The 17,891-nt window shown below is 42.2% G+C and overlaps 1 protein-coding gene across 1 annotated transcript in view; it reads left to right on the top strand.

Moving 5' to 3' along the window:
• Window positions 1-17,891, top strand: part of fgd4a (FYVE, RhoGEF and PH domain containing 4a) — a 54,278-nt gene that overhangs the window by 1,990 nt on the left and 34,397 nt on the right. The window contains exons 3-6 of the mRNA XM_061076487.1: window positions 1,061-1,119; window positions 1,213-1,280; window positions 1,389-1,530; window positions 16,492-16,629. Of these exons, the coding sequence (XP_060932470.1) occupies window positions 1,061-1,119; window positions 1,213-1,280; window positions 1,389-1,530; window positions 16,492-16,629 (407 nt within the window). The remainder of the gene's footprint in view (window positions 1-1,060; window positions 1,120-1,212; window positions 1,281-1,388; window positions 1,531-16,491; window positions 16,630-17,891) is intronic.

Genomic DNA, 17,891 nt, shown 5'->3' with positions numbered 1-17,891 from the left:
ATGTCTGTGGTCCAAAAGTAGCTCCTGAAGCCATGCAGGTTAACTCTCATGGTTTGTTTGCACAATAAAGCTGTGATGGAGAGAGACTAATACAGTGAGAGGAAAGAAAACAAAAAAACTGAGGTTTAAAAAAGCTGAACGCTGTATTACTGTGGGTTCTACAGTTTCTCCTCCATTCTAAGATAACGTGTTAAATTGGTTTCACGAGTCAATTAAAGATCTGTCCTTGAATTTATATGTGACTGTTTGTGTGTGTGTCAGTTTCTCTATCCAATCTGATTATCCATCTGAGACTTTATATAAAGATGGACAACATGACAGCTACTCAGAAGTGAAGCCAAAGCATTTAATCGCCCCCTAGTGGCTGGCTATGAAATAAGTCATAAACTCCTCAAAGTCAGTGGATGGGACGTGGATCAAAGTAAAAAGTTTTTCTCAAATATGGTTTCTGGCGTTTAGATTTGTTCAGTAACTTTGGTTTTAATTGGTTATTATCTGATGTAGAGTGAAACCTCGTGATTGACAACTGAGACTGATTCGCCATCGGTTCACACATGTCGCTCATCCTTATACATATACAAAGTATTACCCATGCAGACCACATAAATACACACACATGCACAGACACAGACACACACAGGGTAGATTAGTATGTTTTAAATACACTAGATGGATCTTCACGCATGACTGCTCAAATGAGCCGTCATTTGAGCAGTCATGCTAAAATGAGCATGACTGCTCATGAGAATATTTCTCATTTTAATATTCTATTATTTGAGTTTATTTGAAGCCACATGACTCAAAATGTGAAGAGTTGTTGAGGAAGTTGAGATGCCATCTGTGGAATGTGACTAATTACAATACAAACGACTTTTAAGTTTAAGAAGAAAACATAGATTTTGACAACTGGTGTTGAGACATTGGTGTGTGTGTGTGTGTGTGTGTGTGTGTGTGTGTGTGTGTGTGTGTGTGTGTGTGTGTGTGTGTGTGTGTTTAGGGGGGAGGGAGCAACAGTAAGGACATTGTGTGGCTTTAACAATAAGGAGGTCTGCACCACCAGTACACACTGAGGGAGGGGGGGGAGGCGGTCTGGGCGAAGGAAACACCCCCATCAGCAAGGTGACATTCCGGGGGGGGGGGAATGAGTGGATGAGGCCGAACCAGCTGTTCCAGATGTGTGCATCTGTTACTGGTTTATAAACTTGCACTCAGGTGGTTTCACTGGCGGGACGCATGTGTGGAGCCGCCGCGCAGCTGCAGCCGGAGTGTGTCTCTACGAGGTGAACACTTGTGTAGTTACACTTGTGTAGTTACACTTGTGTAGTTACACTTGTGTAGTTACACTTGTGTAGTTACACTTGTGTAGTTATGTGTTGATCGTGTTTTAGTGAAGTGTGTCGATGCTGGAGCGGCCAGTGCGTCACGGGAGAATGGACGGATTTAGCAGAGTCGCTTTTCGAAGGAAGGAACGAAGCCTGGAAGGTGAGGAGCCAGACGAGGAAGAGGAGGAAGAGGAGGAGGAAGAAGAAGGTGAGTTTTTAAATGGATACTATGAGATCGTTTCACCAAGGAAACTCAATTAATCACATATGTCATTCATTTGAATTTGTGATTATGCTTCGTGTGTTTTTTGTGACTTTTTTACACCATGAGAAACGTCTGTACGACACCAACCTGTGCGGAGTCAGCTGGACTACAAATGACTAACCAGCTCCAGGCTGTAAAAGGTCCACCTGTGACTCAGTGTTGTGACTTATCTTTAGCTTTAGCTGTCATGTTGTTCTCAGTCTGGTTGGGAAAGCATGGAATGAGCACACTGCAACACACCTAGGCGACATTACAGCCTTGTTTACACACCACTGGCTTCTCAGCTCAGCTCAGCAGGTATGAAGGTTTCTCAGACGAGCCCCAGCCTGTTGAGTAACCATGCACATGCTGGAGGGCACATTTCTTTTTCTTTCTGGAAAAGCTCCACCTCAAAAAGGAGTTTAGGAAAACTTCTTGTGCTCAAGATGCAAATCTCAGGAGCAAGAGGTTCACTTGCATCTTTATATCTTTGCTTTGGATTTTCAAATGTGATCCAAAAAACTGTGTGGGATCTTCGCTGCCCCTGAAACTTTGCCAAGGTTTCAGTCAGATTAAATCTGTCTATATTTCTTCACACAACAAGGATCCAAATAAATGCCAGTCGTGTGTCTGGGCATGAATAGCTGAGACGAGAGGCACTAGAAAGACTCCTTCAGGTTTTGCAAATCCGTGGCGTTCTTGTGCAAACATGCATCAAAATATTGACTCTACTGCACTTGGAGCTTGATTTGAACTTTGCTCTCTGCTTATTTCTCCATTTGTTAAGTTGAGTTCTGCGAGCTCTATCAGCTCCAGTCTTCTCATCTGTAGGTGATAAGTAGTGACTCAGGAAGTGAGGTAGTTACACAGAGATATTATCTGTCAGTAAATCATTGGGTGTTAGCAATACTGATGTTAAAAGATCCATCCGCATAGTCCCATGACTCCCACCTGTGCTGCAGTGCATCGTTTTTCTATCTTAGATGAACTGTTTCCAACTCCCTGACAGAAAACCTGTCCTCATGTCCTCCATCATCACTTCTGCTTCCCTCGTAACCCACTACTGACCTTTAAACAAATCTGCCACGCTGTGTCTGTTAAAACTAAAATTAGTTCATAAGAATGAGACCTAGTAGAGTGGGCCAAACAGGGCCTTTGTGAAACCACATTTAAATCCTCGACATCAAGATAAGATTCAGATTATTTGCATCCGTACCAGCTGGCACACATTCCTATCAGTTCCCGGAACTGATTGTTTTTTTTCATCAAAATCCCTGAATAATTCCCTGGGGGCATCAATGAAAATGCAAAAAACAACAAACAACAAAACATCTCAACTTTCAGTGAGGGATCAAATATAATCCTGCATCTGCAACGATCCACATCCATGCCAAAATTGATTGGGGTCTTTCTTGGCCCATGTCCCATCCTTCCACCAAGATTTGTAGAAATCTGTTATATATTTATATAGATAAGCTGACAAAGAAACAAAGAAACAAACCAACAACCCACACAACCTCTCACGGGACTTACTCGAGCGCAAACCTCTGCCAAGAACCAGCAGTCTCCTTAAATCCAATCAAGCTGCACCAAATTGAATACAACAAAAACTAAATGGGATCTTTCTTGGCCCATTTCTCATCCGTGGAAATCCCTTCAGTATTATACGAGTAATCCTGCTGACAAAGAAGCAAACAAGGGAGGAAAAGCATAACCTCCCGGGCAGAGGTAATAAGCTTCTGTGGTTCCAGTGGTTTTATTATGCCGTGGATGCGATTTCATTACAGAAGCAGTGTGTTCTTATAATGATGCTCTGATGTGCTTCTTATATTTGAGGTCATCCTAAGTCCCATCAATTCATGCTGGAGAAAAAGAGCATCATTATGAAATATGTCTGTTTTGTTCCCGAACAAATGTGTGTCACACTGATCTGATTTCACAGACTCATCTTTGGATGTACATTGCAGGATGCTGTTATCCTGTTAGCTCTTGTGTAGCAGAGGAGGTTGTCGGAAATGCTTTGTGATATAAATACTAACACTTTCTTTATAATATACACGTCTAAATAACAAGTTTGCAGCTCTCTATTGAAATTGTCTCTTATTGATTTAAACGTAAAACGTCTCACTGCCCAAGCATCTATCTTATTAAACCTCACATGCTAGAATGAGAGTTATTTATCTCTGCAGCGTCAGGGCAGGTCCGTGTGCGGTGTTGTTACTGTGCGTGCAGTCGAGTCTCTGACAGAGGAGTTGTGTGTTCCCTGCTCAGACACAAGCAGTGGGAATGCTGGTGTTTTTTTTTGCTACACTGGTCTTTATTCAGCCTGAAATCAACCCTCTCACTGTCTCCCTTGTGCAGATCACTTCATGATGACTTTAAGAGGATTTTATTTTATGCTTGCTCTGCTGCACCTCCTCATTATTAACCACCTATAATGTTACCTTCTGACAGAGAGCCACTGCTTCATCTGGGAGGATTTGCTTTACCATGCTGCTTTATGGGAATAACACTATAGTCTTGTGAAAAAAACATAAAAACAGAGGATTCCTCCTCAGAAGAGACACCATGCCGAGAAGATGCAAAAACACCTTCGTAGATTTGCTATTCTATGAACCTATTGTGCCGTATTTTCTGATTCTCTAGGAAAAATATCTTTGCTGCCTGGGAATGAAATTAATAATTCTAAAAATAAAGCTGCTTAACCCTAGAACACTAACGTACAATTAGTTACACCATCACTAACGTAGGGTACATTTTACCCGATGTAATATACCCGACAAAAAAATACTTCTCATCAAAATATATTAATGCACAACAATACATGCCAATTTGAAGTACTCTTCTGTTATTTTCCCCGATACAACATCTCATAACATGAAAAAAAGGTATCATGGTAGAACCCTATAAAAAGGCTTTCAAATTTGTGAAAAATTAGGGAGTCGTTAAAGAAATATTCCTAAAAAAAAAAAAAATTGGAGCTGGGAACTTGTTCGTCGGTCCAGCCGTTCCTGGGACATGTCAGGTGAAGGCACAGTCTCCCTGCATAATTTACAACTTATATTATATTCAACAAATATTTTATCATCTATCACTAATGTCGGGTGAAAATTACCGGAACACGTGCCTATTGAAAAACCAGGGATGGGAGCAGGGAAACTAGCTGACCTTCTATGACGTCAGTGAGCAGACTGAAGCTTCCCAAGGACCCACGCCACTCAGACAGCAGCAACACAATGAAAATCCCATGACCACACTCGCTCGGGGATAAAACACCCCCGACGTTAGTGTTCTAGGGTTAATCATTATAACATGAAAGGTTTTGCTTGTACTGGTGAATCAACAGTGAATTATTACCCAGCTCTGCAGTTCTTGGTAATTGTCAGTATCTTTCAGCTCATTGTTTTGGTTTTTGTCTTCCACCTTGTTTCCAGCAACAAGAGGCAGCTGATTTCAAACAGTTCTGATAAAGCCCATGTTTTCCATACATGCAGCACAGTTAGCGACTACAGCCTCTGAATGAAGCAGTTTAGCTGCTAAAGAACAATATATTTTCTAAATCCAGAGCCTAAAAGTGAGACTAGAAACACTTATCTATGAATATAGATTTATTTTTATTTCCATGTTATGCCAATACATTTAAACCACTTGTTTGGCTACTTTCAGTTTAATATGTAAACTGCTAACTCAGTCTTTGTGCATCATCCATATTTCTTTTTTATCTTTGGAATACAGAGCATCACGCAGTTCACAATAAGAAGGGCAGTAGACATGAACATCAGTCTATTGTTGCTCTGTGTTGCTGAATGTGTAAATTGGCAGTTACATGAGGTATAATCTAGTTTTCTGCAGCTTGTTGCAAAAAAATGTGTGACGGCTTGTTTAGCCACATTCCGAGATAAACATTAAATGGAACAAACTGTTGCTTAAACTTAAATAATTGCTTCTAAATGTATGTAGAATACAGTTTTGAATTTGGACTGAAGATTGAGCTCTAAGTGTCAGTTTATGACTTTCTCTGGTTCAAAGGTCAGATTTCATGTTATCGCCAGTTGGCCAACTTTTTATGGCATGGAGGAATGCATGATGACATCATTTCCTTGTTTGACTCTTCTGAGTTTACTGTGTCGAGCGGAGACGTCTCAGACAGGACGTGGCTGCACATAAAGGTGTGAAGGTTGTTATTGGTTTGATCAGTTGGTCACTGTGAGCTGCACTCAGCAGGAAATGACTAATACGTGTGTGTGCTTTTGTGATATCGTTCTACAGTCGCACACACGTGATCAGAGACAACACAAAAACACCAAAGTTAAGGTTCAGAGGCTGCGATTTTCACATGGGCCAGTAGGTGGAGGTAAACACTCAGGAATCATTCACCCATCGAGTGGCAGCTCAAAGCAAAACACCAACTTCTGTGCTCAGTATTTGAAGAGGACACACACACAGGGTGAAGTACAGCTTTGTATGTAAAGCAAGATTTTATTCCATTAGCTCTTTAACAATTTGATTTAGACTCAAATATATAATGAAGTCATTGACTTACATTGAATTCCTAACTTTAAAACATGTCTTCACCTTAAACTTGAGTGATTTATGTTATGTGGACTTTTTGTTCCCATAGGTAAGACAGGTCCGCATAATGTTACTGTTGACCACAACATGAGCAACACACCCTTTGACCGATCACACACAAACACAAACACATACACATACACATACACATACACATACACATACACACACACCTAATTCTAACCCTCAAACCAAGTCTTAACCCCCAAACAGTCCATCAGAGGGGGGGGTCACAAAGTGAGGACCGGGCCAAAATGTCCTCACTTTCCCAAAATGTCCTCACTCCATAGGTTGTGAACTCAAACTGGTCCTCACAAAGATAGGTGTTGAAAATAACATACACACAGAATGGAAGCTAATAGATGAACTACTTGTAGACAGTTTGTTCAGATATGTGCAAGAATGAAGTCTGCTGACACAACATATTGGTAAATGTGTGTGTGTTTGTGTGTGTGTGTGTGTGTGTCTCTTCAAGAACAAATTGTTCTCTAATCGAATCTTTTATTTACTGCAAATCAATTTCCTTTATCTTAACTCCGAACCTTAACAGTGTGAACTTATTAATCCCGTCAGTCTGAGTCAGTCCCAACATGACCCGTCCACAGCAGCCTGCACATCGGCTGCGTCTGGGACAGGAAACACTCCTTTCTCCTTCCATGACCCGGCCGCTGCTTCCTGCCTGCGGCGTTTCCCCTCTCCTGACTGGCATCGTCAGGTCGTTTCCCAGAAAGCTTCTGTAACTGACCCACACCTCCAGTCTGAGGTAAGACAGGCAGAACACAGACGTGGACACCGAGGGACGCTTTGAGGAAGTAACCTTACCAAGAGGAAGACTAGCAGCGGTTGCGTGAACCAACCTGTCGCCCACCTTTTGCGAAATTGTGGAAATCCCGTCTGCAAGAGGACAGAGAAGATGTGAAGGTGGTTGGATGACTCGTCTCTCTCCTCAGCGCCGTGTCTCTTCTCTCGAGCAGGAGATCAGTGCAGCGCAGCGTCCTGTCCCGCGGGGGGGCTCCTCTGTACCTTTGTTCCCTGGATGAGGTGGAAGAAGGAAGGAAGGAAGGAAGGAACAGAGGTGTATTTTTACTCCAAGTTTGAGAAAGTGAACAGTAGCACTAGTTTTATTTTCCTTGACTTCATCTAGTTGCACACCAGAGGTTTGGACACAGCATGGAGCGCCTGGCCGCCCGTTACCGGAGGTGCCGCCTGAGACACGCTGCCTCTGGTAGGTGATTCTTACAGGCTGGACGACACAGTGAGGATGAGCCCTGTAGCTAGTTGAATATATATCTGTGTTAGGTGGAAAGCTTGAGTTTCATTTCTGTTTTCCTTTTATTAAAAAAATATAAAAGACACTGGACTCACAATGAAACGACGGCGTAAATACTGGTTTTGGGGCCGGAAAGGTAAAAACTCAAAGACGTGTCTGCTCTGCTGTTATGGTAAGATTTGGAGCCTCCAAACTTTTATTTTGAGTTGAATTTTGACATCGACTGTGATTCTTCTCTCATTAACATTAAAACTTTATCCTTACTCGTTCCATCCCTGCTGCTGCCTTGTCCTTGTTTGACTGGCATTCTGCTAAATCCATTATTTTCTACCATGTGAGCAGGATCCATTTTCTAATGTCATCATCTGGCTGCTCTCCCACGTTTCCCCATTTATTTTTCACTCTGCTGATGTTGACCTGATGTTCCCTCCGACCGTGTGGTTTTGTGGCAGAGCTGCAGAGAACTAGAGTGAATCATCTTTTAAGTGTTCCTCCTCTCTGCAGTGTGCATATGTAAATCTTCTGCCAAGGAGGTTATGTTTTCACCCCTGTTGGTTGGTTTGTTTGTTTGTGAGCAAGATTACGGAACACTTACAGGACGGATCCCAGCGAAACTTGTTGGACGGATGTGGCTCTCATCATTGAAGAACCCATTCAATTTGGTGGCAAATCCAGATCCAGGAAAAAAAGATGTTCTGATATCTATGTGTGTGTGTATTTTGTGGGGCGTTATTTGATGTATGAGCTCTACTGATTGTCACTCTAGTTTATTAGAGGTTGTGTTAGTAGTCGATTGTTAACCAGAAACCAACGTTTACATAGTAGAGTGTGTGTTGATTCCCTGAGCTGCAGCACTGACCTCCATGTAGACCGGCCTGCTTCAGGGGAGCTATTTACAGCTGAGTGTGATGGGACATTTAAATCCACCCTGATGGAAAAAAGACAGTTTTGTTCTAAGAGCCCTGGGAACCAGTTCCCCCTCTTAAGACCCTCGTCCAACCACTCTGGCCTTTTGGCAGCATCCCCAGGCCTGTTAGCCAACTGCCTCCGAGTTGTCTGTCTCCATATGAAGCGTAGTGAGCAAGTGTATGTGTGTGTTGTTACTCCACAACCCCTCAACCATGCACCTTTCTTAGGATGTAGTGTGTGTGTGTGTGTGTGTGTGTGTGTGTGTGTGTGTGTGTGTGTGTGTGTGTGTGTGTGTGTGTGTGTGTGTGTGTGTGTGTGTGTGTGTGTGTGTGTGTGTGTGTGTGTGTGTGTGTGTGTTGTTGGTGAGCAGGGGGTGAATCACCCTGATTGAACAGCAGAGGGGGAGGAAACAGTGCAAGGCATTCTGCTTTCATTCTCACTGGCAGGAAGGAAAAGGCTGGGAACAGCAGTGAGTCCGAGTCCTTTCAGCGAGCTCATTGTTTCAACGTGGGAGAGGGGGACACAAGCAGCAGTAACACAACATGCTGGCATCAGTGTGTGTACTCTGTGTATTTGTACTGGAGCCTTGCATGGGGAAGCAAAGAGTTTGTGAGAAGTCTGAGAGTGAGAAGTTTGACAGTGTTCCGTGGTCCTAACGACAACAGATTTTATTGGGAACTGTTCCTTTAAGAAAGCTTAATGTGAATATTGAGGGTTAATGGCTTCGGTAATTCATAATCAGCAATAAAAAGGTGATATTTACAAACAGAATATAGTTATGTAGCATTACTGATAATAGTTTAATATTGCCTTACAGCAGAAATATATTGGTCAGTCGTCAACATACAGTATGTGTCACATTATCAATAACAAGTAATTGCCACCAGGGAGTGCTGATAAGGTTCTTTTTCAATTGCAAAGATTTTTTTTTAATGGCCTCATCAAATATTTGTCATTGGATGAAGTAACTCCTGTATTGCATATAAATTACAATCAGTAGTGTTTTTATGTCAAACATTGTATATTTTAGGGTGAATAATTAAGCTGAACACTGGTACACCGACAATTTTCTGGCTCCAGGAGAAATCAACTTTATTCGATTCAAGGTTACTAATCCACTGTTTTGTTTGGGAATAGTTTGTAAAGTTTCTAACAACAAAAGATGACATTAAATATAAAATCAACCCTTAAACACCCATCTTTCATTAAAAGGAACAACCAAACAAAGAACCAATTCAAGATCTACTAAAGAAAAACCTTTTACTTAAATAACAACTCAATTACACAGAGTATGAAACAAACACGTTCACATTGAACAAGGGAAACTCTCATGTTCTTGTCCACAGTCTAAATATTTGAAGCATGAGGCCTCAGGTGTTTTTCTTTTTCCTGAAAGAGTTCTGCAGGTGAGCTGACTTCCTGTGTAGGTTCTGTGGGCGGAGCCACAGGGAGCAGTCGGACTGTTCTGCGTTCAGCTCCTACAAACTGCAGCAAAACTTTTATTTAAATGTAAACGGTTTTGCTTTGAACGCTGTCGAGATGCAAGCCTTTGCGTTCTTGTGGATGAAATCTCAGAGGTAGATGACGTGGGTTTAAATACAGGTTTAATACTTCAAAATATGTTTTTGCCATTTGGAATATTTTCCTCTAACATCTTCAAACACCAAAACAGCAGCTGTTTCATCGAGAACTTGAGAATCCATTGTTCGGACTTCCTCTTTAATAAGGTGGGGTTTATATACACATCCCTGCTGATTGGGGCGACACACACCAAACTGATGGAAACAGAAAACATACAAATGCAGAAAACACAGTCATGCTAGTAAGAGGATAGACCCTTTGCATTTTGGATATGCCATTAACTTTCTTTATGAGTTACCCAAGATCCCAGGAAGTACAGAACCTTTGACCTTTCCTTGATGAGCTGGTTGTTGAAAAAACAGTGTTGTTTTAATTATAAATAAACAATATTATTGTCGTTCTTTTTAACTGCACTGCACTTGTCCATTTGAATACGCAGGAATTTTAGAGCATTTTTCATTTCTCCTCTTGCACCCCTCTCAGAACAGGGTTTTTCATTATAACCCCCATTTCTAGTCGGACTATGCACACATCTGCTCCACCCTTCATTTTTATTACCTCCGCCGAGGTGGGTTAGGTTTCATCTGCGTTTGCTTTGTCTGTCTGTTAGTTTGCAGGATTATAAAAACTGGAAGAATAACCACGAAACCTGGTGAAAGGATGTGAACCCATTACATTTTAAAGATCCAAGAGTTTTTCTTGAAAATTATGAGATTTTTTTTGATTTAGAATAATTCATGGATCTTGATGAAAACAAATCCCCCTGTTTAGGAAGCTGATGTTTATGATTTTGTGCATTTTGCTGCAGATCCAAATAAAAATCTAGATCTAGTGGTTTTTCGTAAGGCGACTCTTGGGCCTTGGTGGAGTTACAAGATCTACTGAGAATCATTCTAGTTGCATCTTGTAATCAACACCGTGGCCTTGAGAGGCTTGACTGGTTGCTGTTGGCGTGGTTACCTATTAATTTCCCCTGTTACTTCCTTGTGTGTCTCCTATGACGCTAATGAATCTCAAGCTTCAGATTGATGGAGCGTTAACAGCACAGTATGTTCATGGTTGATAAGAGTCTGTGGTTGCAAACCGAAAGTCGTGTAGACAGATGAAGATGCTGATGCTGAGCTAAATTTAACTCTGCTGTTGATTTTCACTTTTGCTGCTGTGGTTCTCAGCCTCTTCTGCAGTGTTAGTGCTTCCTGGAAGACAGCTTTTTTCTTTTTTTATTTATCTTCACCTGTTTTTCTCTGGGGCTATTTATGTTATTTCACTCTCCCTCTCTCCCTATAGAGTGACAGGATGTGTGTGTGCTCACTCACTCAAACAGACACACACACACCCTGAGATGTGTATTCACCACGAGATTCATTTGAGATTTTATTTTCGAACATGTAAACAGGTAGGACTTCTCCTGTGGGCATACTTATACACAAGGAAATATTTACTAACTCTATTTACATTCAGCGTGGATAGCTCAAGGATTATGACTCTTCAAACACCAGCAGGGATGGAACTGTTGAGGCTCAGGAGGTAGAGTGGGTCGTCCTCTTACAAGAAAGTCGGTGGTTCGATCCCCGGCTCCTCCAGTCTGTATCCATAATTTGCCCCAGTGCTGAAAAAGTGCTGGATATAGATGAATGAATCAATGTGAATGGGTGATTGTGACTTTGAGTGGTCATTCAGTCAAGAATAGCACAATACATAGATACAGCCATTGATGTTTCCATCTATAACATGCAATTCTGACTGTGACCAATTGGGGGCTTTGCCAATCAGAACAGTGATGCTGTACTTAGTCATACTGGAAAAGCACTGGTGTCAATAATGACATAACAATAGCTGTTACTGTTGGTGTGTTCCAGTAAGTCATGACAGTGAGTCAGCACGAACAACACAGAGACCCAGAACCTGAAGCAGCCAAATGGAATCCAGCCAATCCTCAAAGTTATTCACCTCCGTGTCACAGGGGTATAATGATGTGGAGGAAATATGAACTTCTCACGTTGCTCATCAGTCAGAATCAGCTCAGTCTGCTGTGATGTGATTGAAATGTGTGAGAGCGTTAAATCACGTCGAAGGGGAAAGTGGTCGATCCTGTTCGCCGGGACGTGATCTGCAAAGCCGGCAGAATAGTGATTCAAGCGGACAGAGTGGAAAGGTGGGAACGTTTTGCCAGGGCCGGAAAAATCAAAGTACATAGAGTTCTTTTACACATTGTGCACGGTATTGAAAATAGAACAGAGATAATTTCACAGAGAATCAATAGAACATGTCAAAAATCCAGTTAATCCATTTATTCTTCCCTTTATAAACCTTCTTAATTTAACGTCATAAAAAGAAGTACCTGAGCTTGATTCCTGTGTGTTTGGTGCACACTCACACACTAATGCACTCAGACGTGAAGATACTGCAGTATTATCGGCCTCAGTGATCCCTTTCAACCCCTGCACTGTTAATTCAGAGTGGATTAACGTTGGATTTATTCCCCGTGTTTACTCGGAGGAATGCTGAGAAAGATACGGTGGATAATGAATCTCTTTGCGCTGAGATGCTTTTCAAACGCTCGCACTAAACTAATTGTTTAATCAATTTCAGTGTCTACGTAAATGTGATTGTCGGGCCGGGTTGTTATCCGGCTCTCGCAGCCGCTCGGGATGAAACTCTGCCGACTCAGCATCGATTTGAGGAGGTTGTTGGTTTTTTTTTCAGGGGCAGACTGACGGCAGGGATGGTGTGGTGGTGTGTGTGTGTGTGTGCATGTGTGTGTGTGTTTACCAGGCTGATTTTGGGAACCAATCCAACGTGTGTTGTTGCGGTGAGGCGGGGGGGCAGATGTCGACCCGGTGCCTGCCATGCCCCCCCCCGACAGATGTGCTTTGTTGTGGTATAGCGGCAGAACATTTGCTTGTGTACCTTGTCTGCTGTTTCTTTGCAGCTTTTGTTCTTGTGTGCGTTTGCGTCTGTAAACGTGTGCGTCTGCAGACAATACCCATCACTCATCATTGACCTTCATAATGTGGGTGGTGCACCGGGAGGAGGAGGAGGGAGTCAATGAAAACAGCGAGGGCTGAATTGCAGTTTGTGCATGCCACGTGTATGTGTGTGTGTGTGTGTGTGTGTGGTCAAACATGCACGTGTGCACACATTCTAAGTGATGTGGGTTTAATTAATGATGTCTGTGTGTGTGGGAGGCCCGCAGTTCTATGCATATAGAGATGTGGTGGGTAATGGCCCACAGCCACACACAGCCACACACACACACTTTTCCCACCTCCTAGCTGCCACAGCTGGTGTCTCCCTCACCATCTCTCCTGTCTCTCTATCACGTCCACCGACCAGTGTGTGTGTGTCTGTGTGTGTGTGTGTGTGTGTGTGTGTGTGTGTGTGGGAGGAAGGTAGTGAGGCACAAAGAAGACAAGGACAGAAAGAAGGGAAATATATGCACATATAGAACAGTGAGGTTACATAAGATTTTTTTTAAAAGCCCATTTGTGATGCAGTTATTCAGGATTGAGCGGCAACTGGATCAATTATTTTAAATTCAATTATCGGCGCTGTTCCTTTTTATTGAATCATTACTGATCTGAATGTTAAACACTGACAAAGCTCAGAGAGTGAAAATGTTGATGAGCTTTTCATTCTGCAGTCAAACAGAAGAAAAGGTTTTCTGTTAAATATCTCTCACACTGAGCTGCTGTTATGACGATCTCAGGTTTTAATTTGAAAATCCATCGGAGCATTTCCTGCCTGTGGCAACCAGACTCACTCTGCTGCTTCTGATCCCACTTGAACTAAACCCTTTGCTGAAGAAAATAAATGACCTGGAAGGTAATTTATTTATGGGAGAACTAATGAATATTTCTTTATTAACACTGAATCAGACCATTTAAAATATCATCACATCAGCTCAAATAGGAGTGAATACTGGGTTAGTTCATTTTAAGTTAGAAAAAGCATTTATTTAATCATCCTCATTTATCATTTATGTTAGTTTTCACTTATTCATTATTAGAATAGAAGGTTTAATATTCCTAATCCATGTCAACTGCCCAAAATTATCTACCAGCAGTACATTTTGTGCAGATTGCCTCAAATTCTGGCAGAAAGTGGCTGAAATCCAAACAATTAACTTCTAATTCTTCGAAGATTTGATAAACGTAAAAATAAACTATGGACTAAATGTTTAAATTCAATAATATGTTCAACATCTGTGAGTTTTATTCGTGAGTTCTGTCCCTCGCAGCCTGAGTGGCTCCATTTTTCCTTTTTTACTCAAGAATGTGAGTTCAGACTGTCGGTAACCATCCCGTCTGGAGCCGACTCGTCCTCCCTCTCTGAGGCGTGAGGACGAGAAGGTGCAGGGAAACGTCCGACACGGCTTCCTAACACGATGTTCTTCATTACCTCATGAATTTTGAAGGGATACCAACCGAGCGAGTTTAAAGGGAGCGTGTGGAGCGACTCAGGAAAGATTCTTTAAGCCACAGTGACGGCAGCAGCGTGTGACAGCAGATTGATCCGCTGCAAAACAGAGAGGACGGGCTTATCTGCCAGGGAGGAGTGTGTTTGATAGCATTTCTCATTCCAAGTGTATTTGTCTCTGTCTCTGTCTGCATTCATTTCACTGCTTGCGTTTGTGTGTGTGTGCGCACAGTTCCAAGATCCAGGGATTTTAGTTGTTTTTCACACGTCTGCATGACGGTTAATATCTGTATCTGTGCCTGCGAGCTCACTCTGCAAATTGAATATTGTTCTGTGAATATGTAAACAGGCCCATTACTCACCGTCTGAAAACCAAGTATACAGGAAAGTGTCGCCATGGAAACAATAGGCCGATAAGAATCAATGAGTGCATTGGCTCGTGAAAGAGGTTTGGTTTATTCAAATGTTCAACACATAACGATTCCATTCTCCTCTGAAGTGGTTTTCAGACATGAACTCCGGAAAATGCCAGGACTATTTCCAAAATATGCCTTTCATGGTGAAGAAATGTCCGAGTCTGATTCTGACGCATTCACAACAACAGATCATGTACCAGATTAAACATCCTTCATCAGTTGGCTGGAATGTGTGAGCTGAATTCAAGCTGTTAGACTCAAGTTAAAAGAAGGAAATAGGATCTTAAGTCAGAAGTTGTCGTATTTATACTTAATGTTTTCTCAGCTTTCATCTCGTCACCAATGGCAACAGATGTGCATGAAGTCGTAGCTGTGCTTGTCATGGAAACAAACCTTTTGACCTTGTCTTCTATTAGTGAAACTAAATCCAGCAAAGAGAATTTCCTGCCTCTTCTTTACTCTCCTGTTGCTCATTAATGGCGGATGTTTTAACTGCAGCGGTTTTATGAGTCCTGTAAAGTGAACTCAGAGTATGGACCCTTCACCTCCGTGTGTCTCTGTGTGTGTGTGTGTGTGTGTGTGTGTGTGTGTGTGTGTGTGTGTGTGTGTGTGTGTGTGTGTGTGTGCGTGTGTGTTTGTGTGTGTGTGTGTGTGTTTTTGAGTGTGTGTGTGTGTGTGTCTGTGCACAGCGGCAGACCATGTGACCCCTGATCACCACAACTGCCATGCTGGTGGTAATGGTTCTGCAGTGCATGGTCAGGAAGGAGCAGAACACATGTCGTACCCTGATATCCTGCATATGGTTTGCACACAGACACACAAACACACACACACACACACAGACACACATGCACACACACACTTGTAGGCACATACATCTGATGGTGAGGTCTGGATATAGTTATTGCTCGCTCTGCCTTCCGGTCACTAATTACAGTGTAATGAGGCCTGCACACACTCATACAGTGTAGGTCTATCCTGGTATTTGCGAGACTAGTAGAATGTGTGTGTGTGTGTGTGTGTGTGTGTGTGTGTGTGTGTGTGTGTGTGTGTGTGTGTGTGTGTGTGTGTGCGTGTGTGTGTGTGTGTGTGTGTGCGTGTCGGATGTGAGCTTGAAGGATTTCATTTTGATGGGCGTCCATGTCTGGCAGTGATTCTAAAAGGTGAACAATAAAGTTATTATAGAGAAAATTACCGGCCTCAGCTGTAGGGAAACATTAGAAATTGAGAAGTGAGATGAAGATGGAGGGAGGAGGAGGAGGAGGAGGAGGTCAGTGAGGAAGAAGAGCTTCAGAAAGCTGAAGTTAAAAGGACGAAAAGATGGTGGCAGGAGAAAGAAAGGAGGTCAGGCCTGTGATGGCTGCCAGTTTGAATTAGTGAAGAGATGGGCGGAGTGAAGCCGATTTCAGAAAATCTGCTCCCGACATTTTCCCAAACTTTGCCTTTCACAGAAGCAGAACGCAGCAGGAGTCAGTCTGGGTGGACCTTAAACATTTAAAACGTTTAAAGATCACATTTAAAATTCTTTGGCGGCTTCTTCTACATGTTTGGATTATTTTAGGAATTCTCTGCACATTCTGTGTTCTCACATGGGGTTCAGTGTATAAAGACTCAGTTTCCTCTCTAGTGGAGTGTCTGTGATGTGACTGGGTGTGGATTTGCTTCACATTCTACCAGAAGCATGTGTCCTCACACAAGTTGAGAAAACAACACTTCTCTGTGTCACTGTGTCACTGTCACATTTATTTGTGCCTGTAGGTTCCTTTTCACAGACAGCTTTTACACTTTGAGGACAAACAGCAACACTTTCTCACCATGTCAACACTTCAGCCTGCTCAGCCAACCAGAGCACAGATCTGTCCACGCTGCGGTCAGCTGATGAGCACGGCTCTGACAGTACACTGAGAGGAAGAAGACTCATCCACATGCATAGGGTGCAGTTTGATAGTTGATAATTTCACTTCAGTTAAAAACTGAGAAGTTTTCTACGACAACTGGACTCATTAAAAGGTCTAGAACCCCAAAAATGTGAAAAATCAACATGCATTGATGTTGTAGAGGCTTTTACAGGAGCTGGGGATTTTAGACCTGATTGCTGAGGTTTGATTTCCTGTTGACTCGACTTGAGACATGTGAACAAAAACATTAAGATTCAACATTTGAGATTATTATTATTTGCTACATTTTTCAGACAATTTAAACGAGTGAAAAACATTAGCAGGAAAGTTCCATTAGGAAAAAACAAATAAAACAATAGATAGTCAGGTTAATGATAAAGACAGTAAATACAGTAATATTACAATAAAAATAAACCTTTGTTTTCAAAACTAATACTTGTATACAATTACTAATGGAGCAGATATTTGAAATATATATATGTGATGTAGTGAAGGCTGAATACTTAATATTGCACAGATTTATGGTTGTTGCATTGCACAGGAGGGTTTTCATTATTTAGTGAATTGTCTTATGGCCTAGGGGGAAAAGCTTTTATAGTCTGGTGGTGTGAGTCCGGGTGGGGGGGGTGGGGGGGTCCTCTCTCACATTTTGTCCAGGTCAAGTCTGATAGACAATAGATTAGACAAATGCTGCTTTCAGACAAGCACTGACCTCCGGGCATTATCTCGAAATAATCCGGAGGGGCTGCATGAGAGAAAGCAAATGTCCGAGTCAGTCCAGCCATTCTAGAGATTTTTTTCCTTCCAGCCACTCTGGGATATTTCCAGAAAAATGTTCCAGAAGGCTGCATGTGAGAAAACAGCAGGAGAATGTCACAGGGAGAGATCGGGTGTGTCGATGACATTTCTAACACGTGACGGAGGCGAAACTGAAAAAACCTGAGGAACCCAAATATCTCAGGATGAAAAATGCTGTTGTTGTGATCGCATCTGATTCAAGTAACTGAAGATTCAAAGATTCAAGGATATTTTCATTATACTCCTACTCAGGAATAATGGGATTTTAAGAGGCTCCTGCTGCGGTCTTCACATGTGAAAGGCAAAGAGTCTGCAGGATGTAAAATCGTGCCGAGCTTTAAGCTGAAGCATGACAACAAGCTCACACTGGTCGGGTTTCCATCAGCAAAGCAAAGATGATTATCCGACCGGCTGCTCTAACATGTACATCAGCACTCACGCAATCTGAGGCTGCATCTGGAA

Source organism: Limanda limanda, chromosome 8, assembly GCF_963576545.1.
Source record: "Limanda limanda chromosome 8, fLimLim1.1, whole genome shotgun sequence".
NCBI classification, from domain to species: domain Eukaryota; kingdom Metazoa; phylum Chordata; class Actinopteri; order Pleuronectiformes; family Pleuronectidae; genus Limanda; species Limanda limanda.
This window is presented reverse-complemented; position numbering and strand designations above follow the sequence as displayed.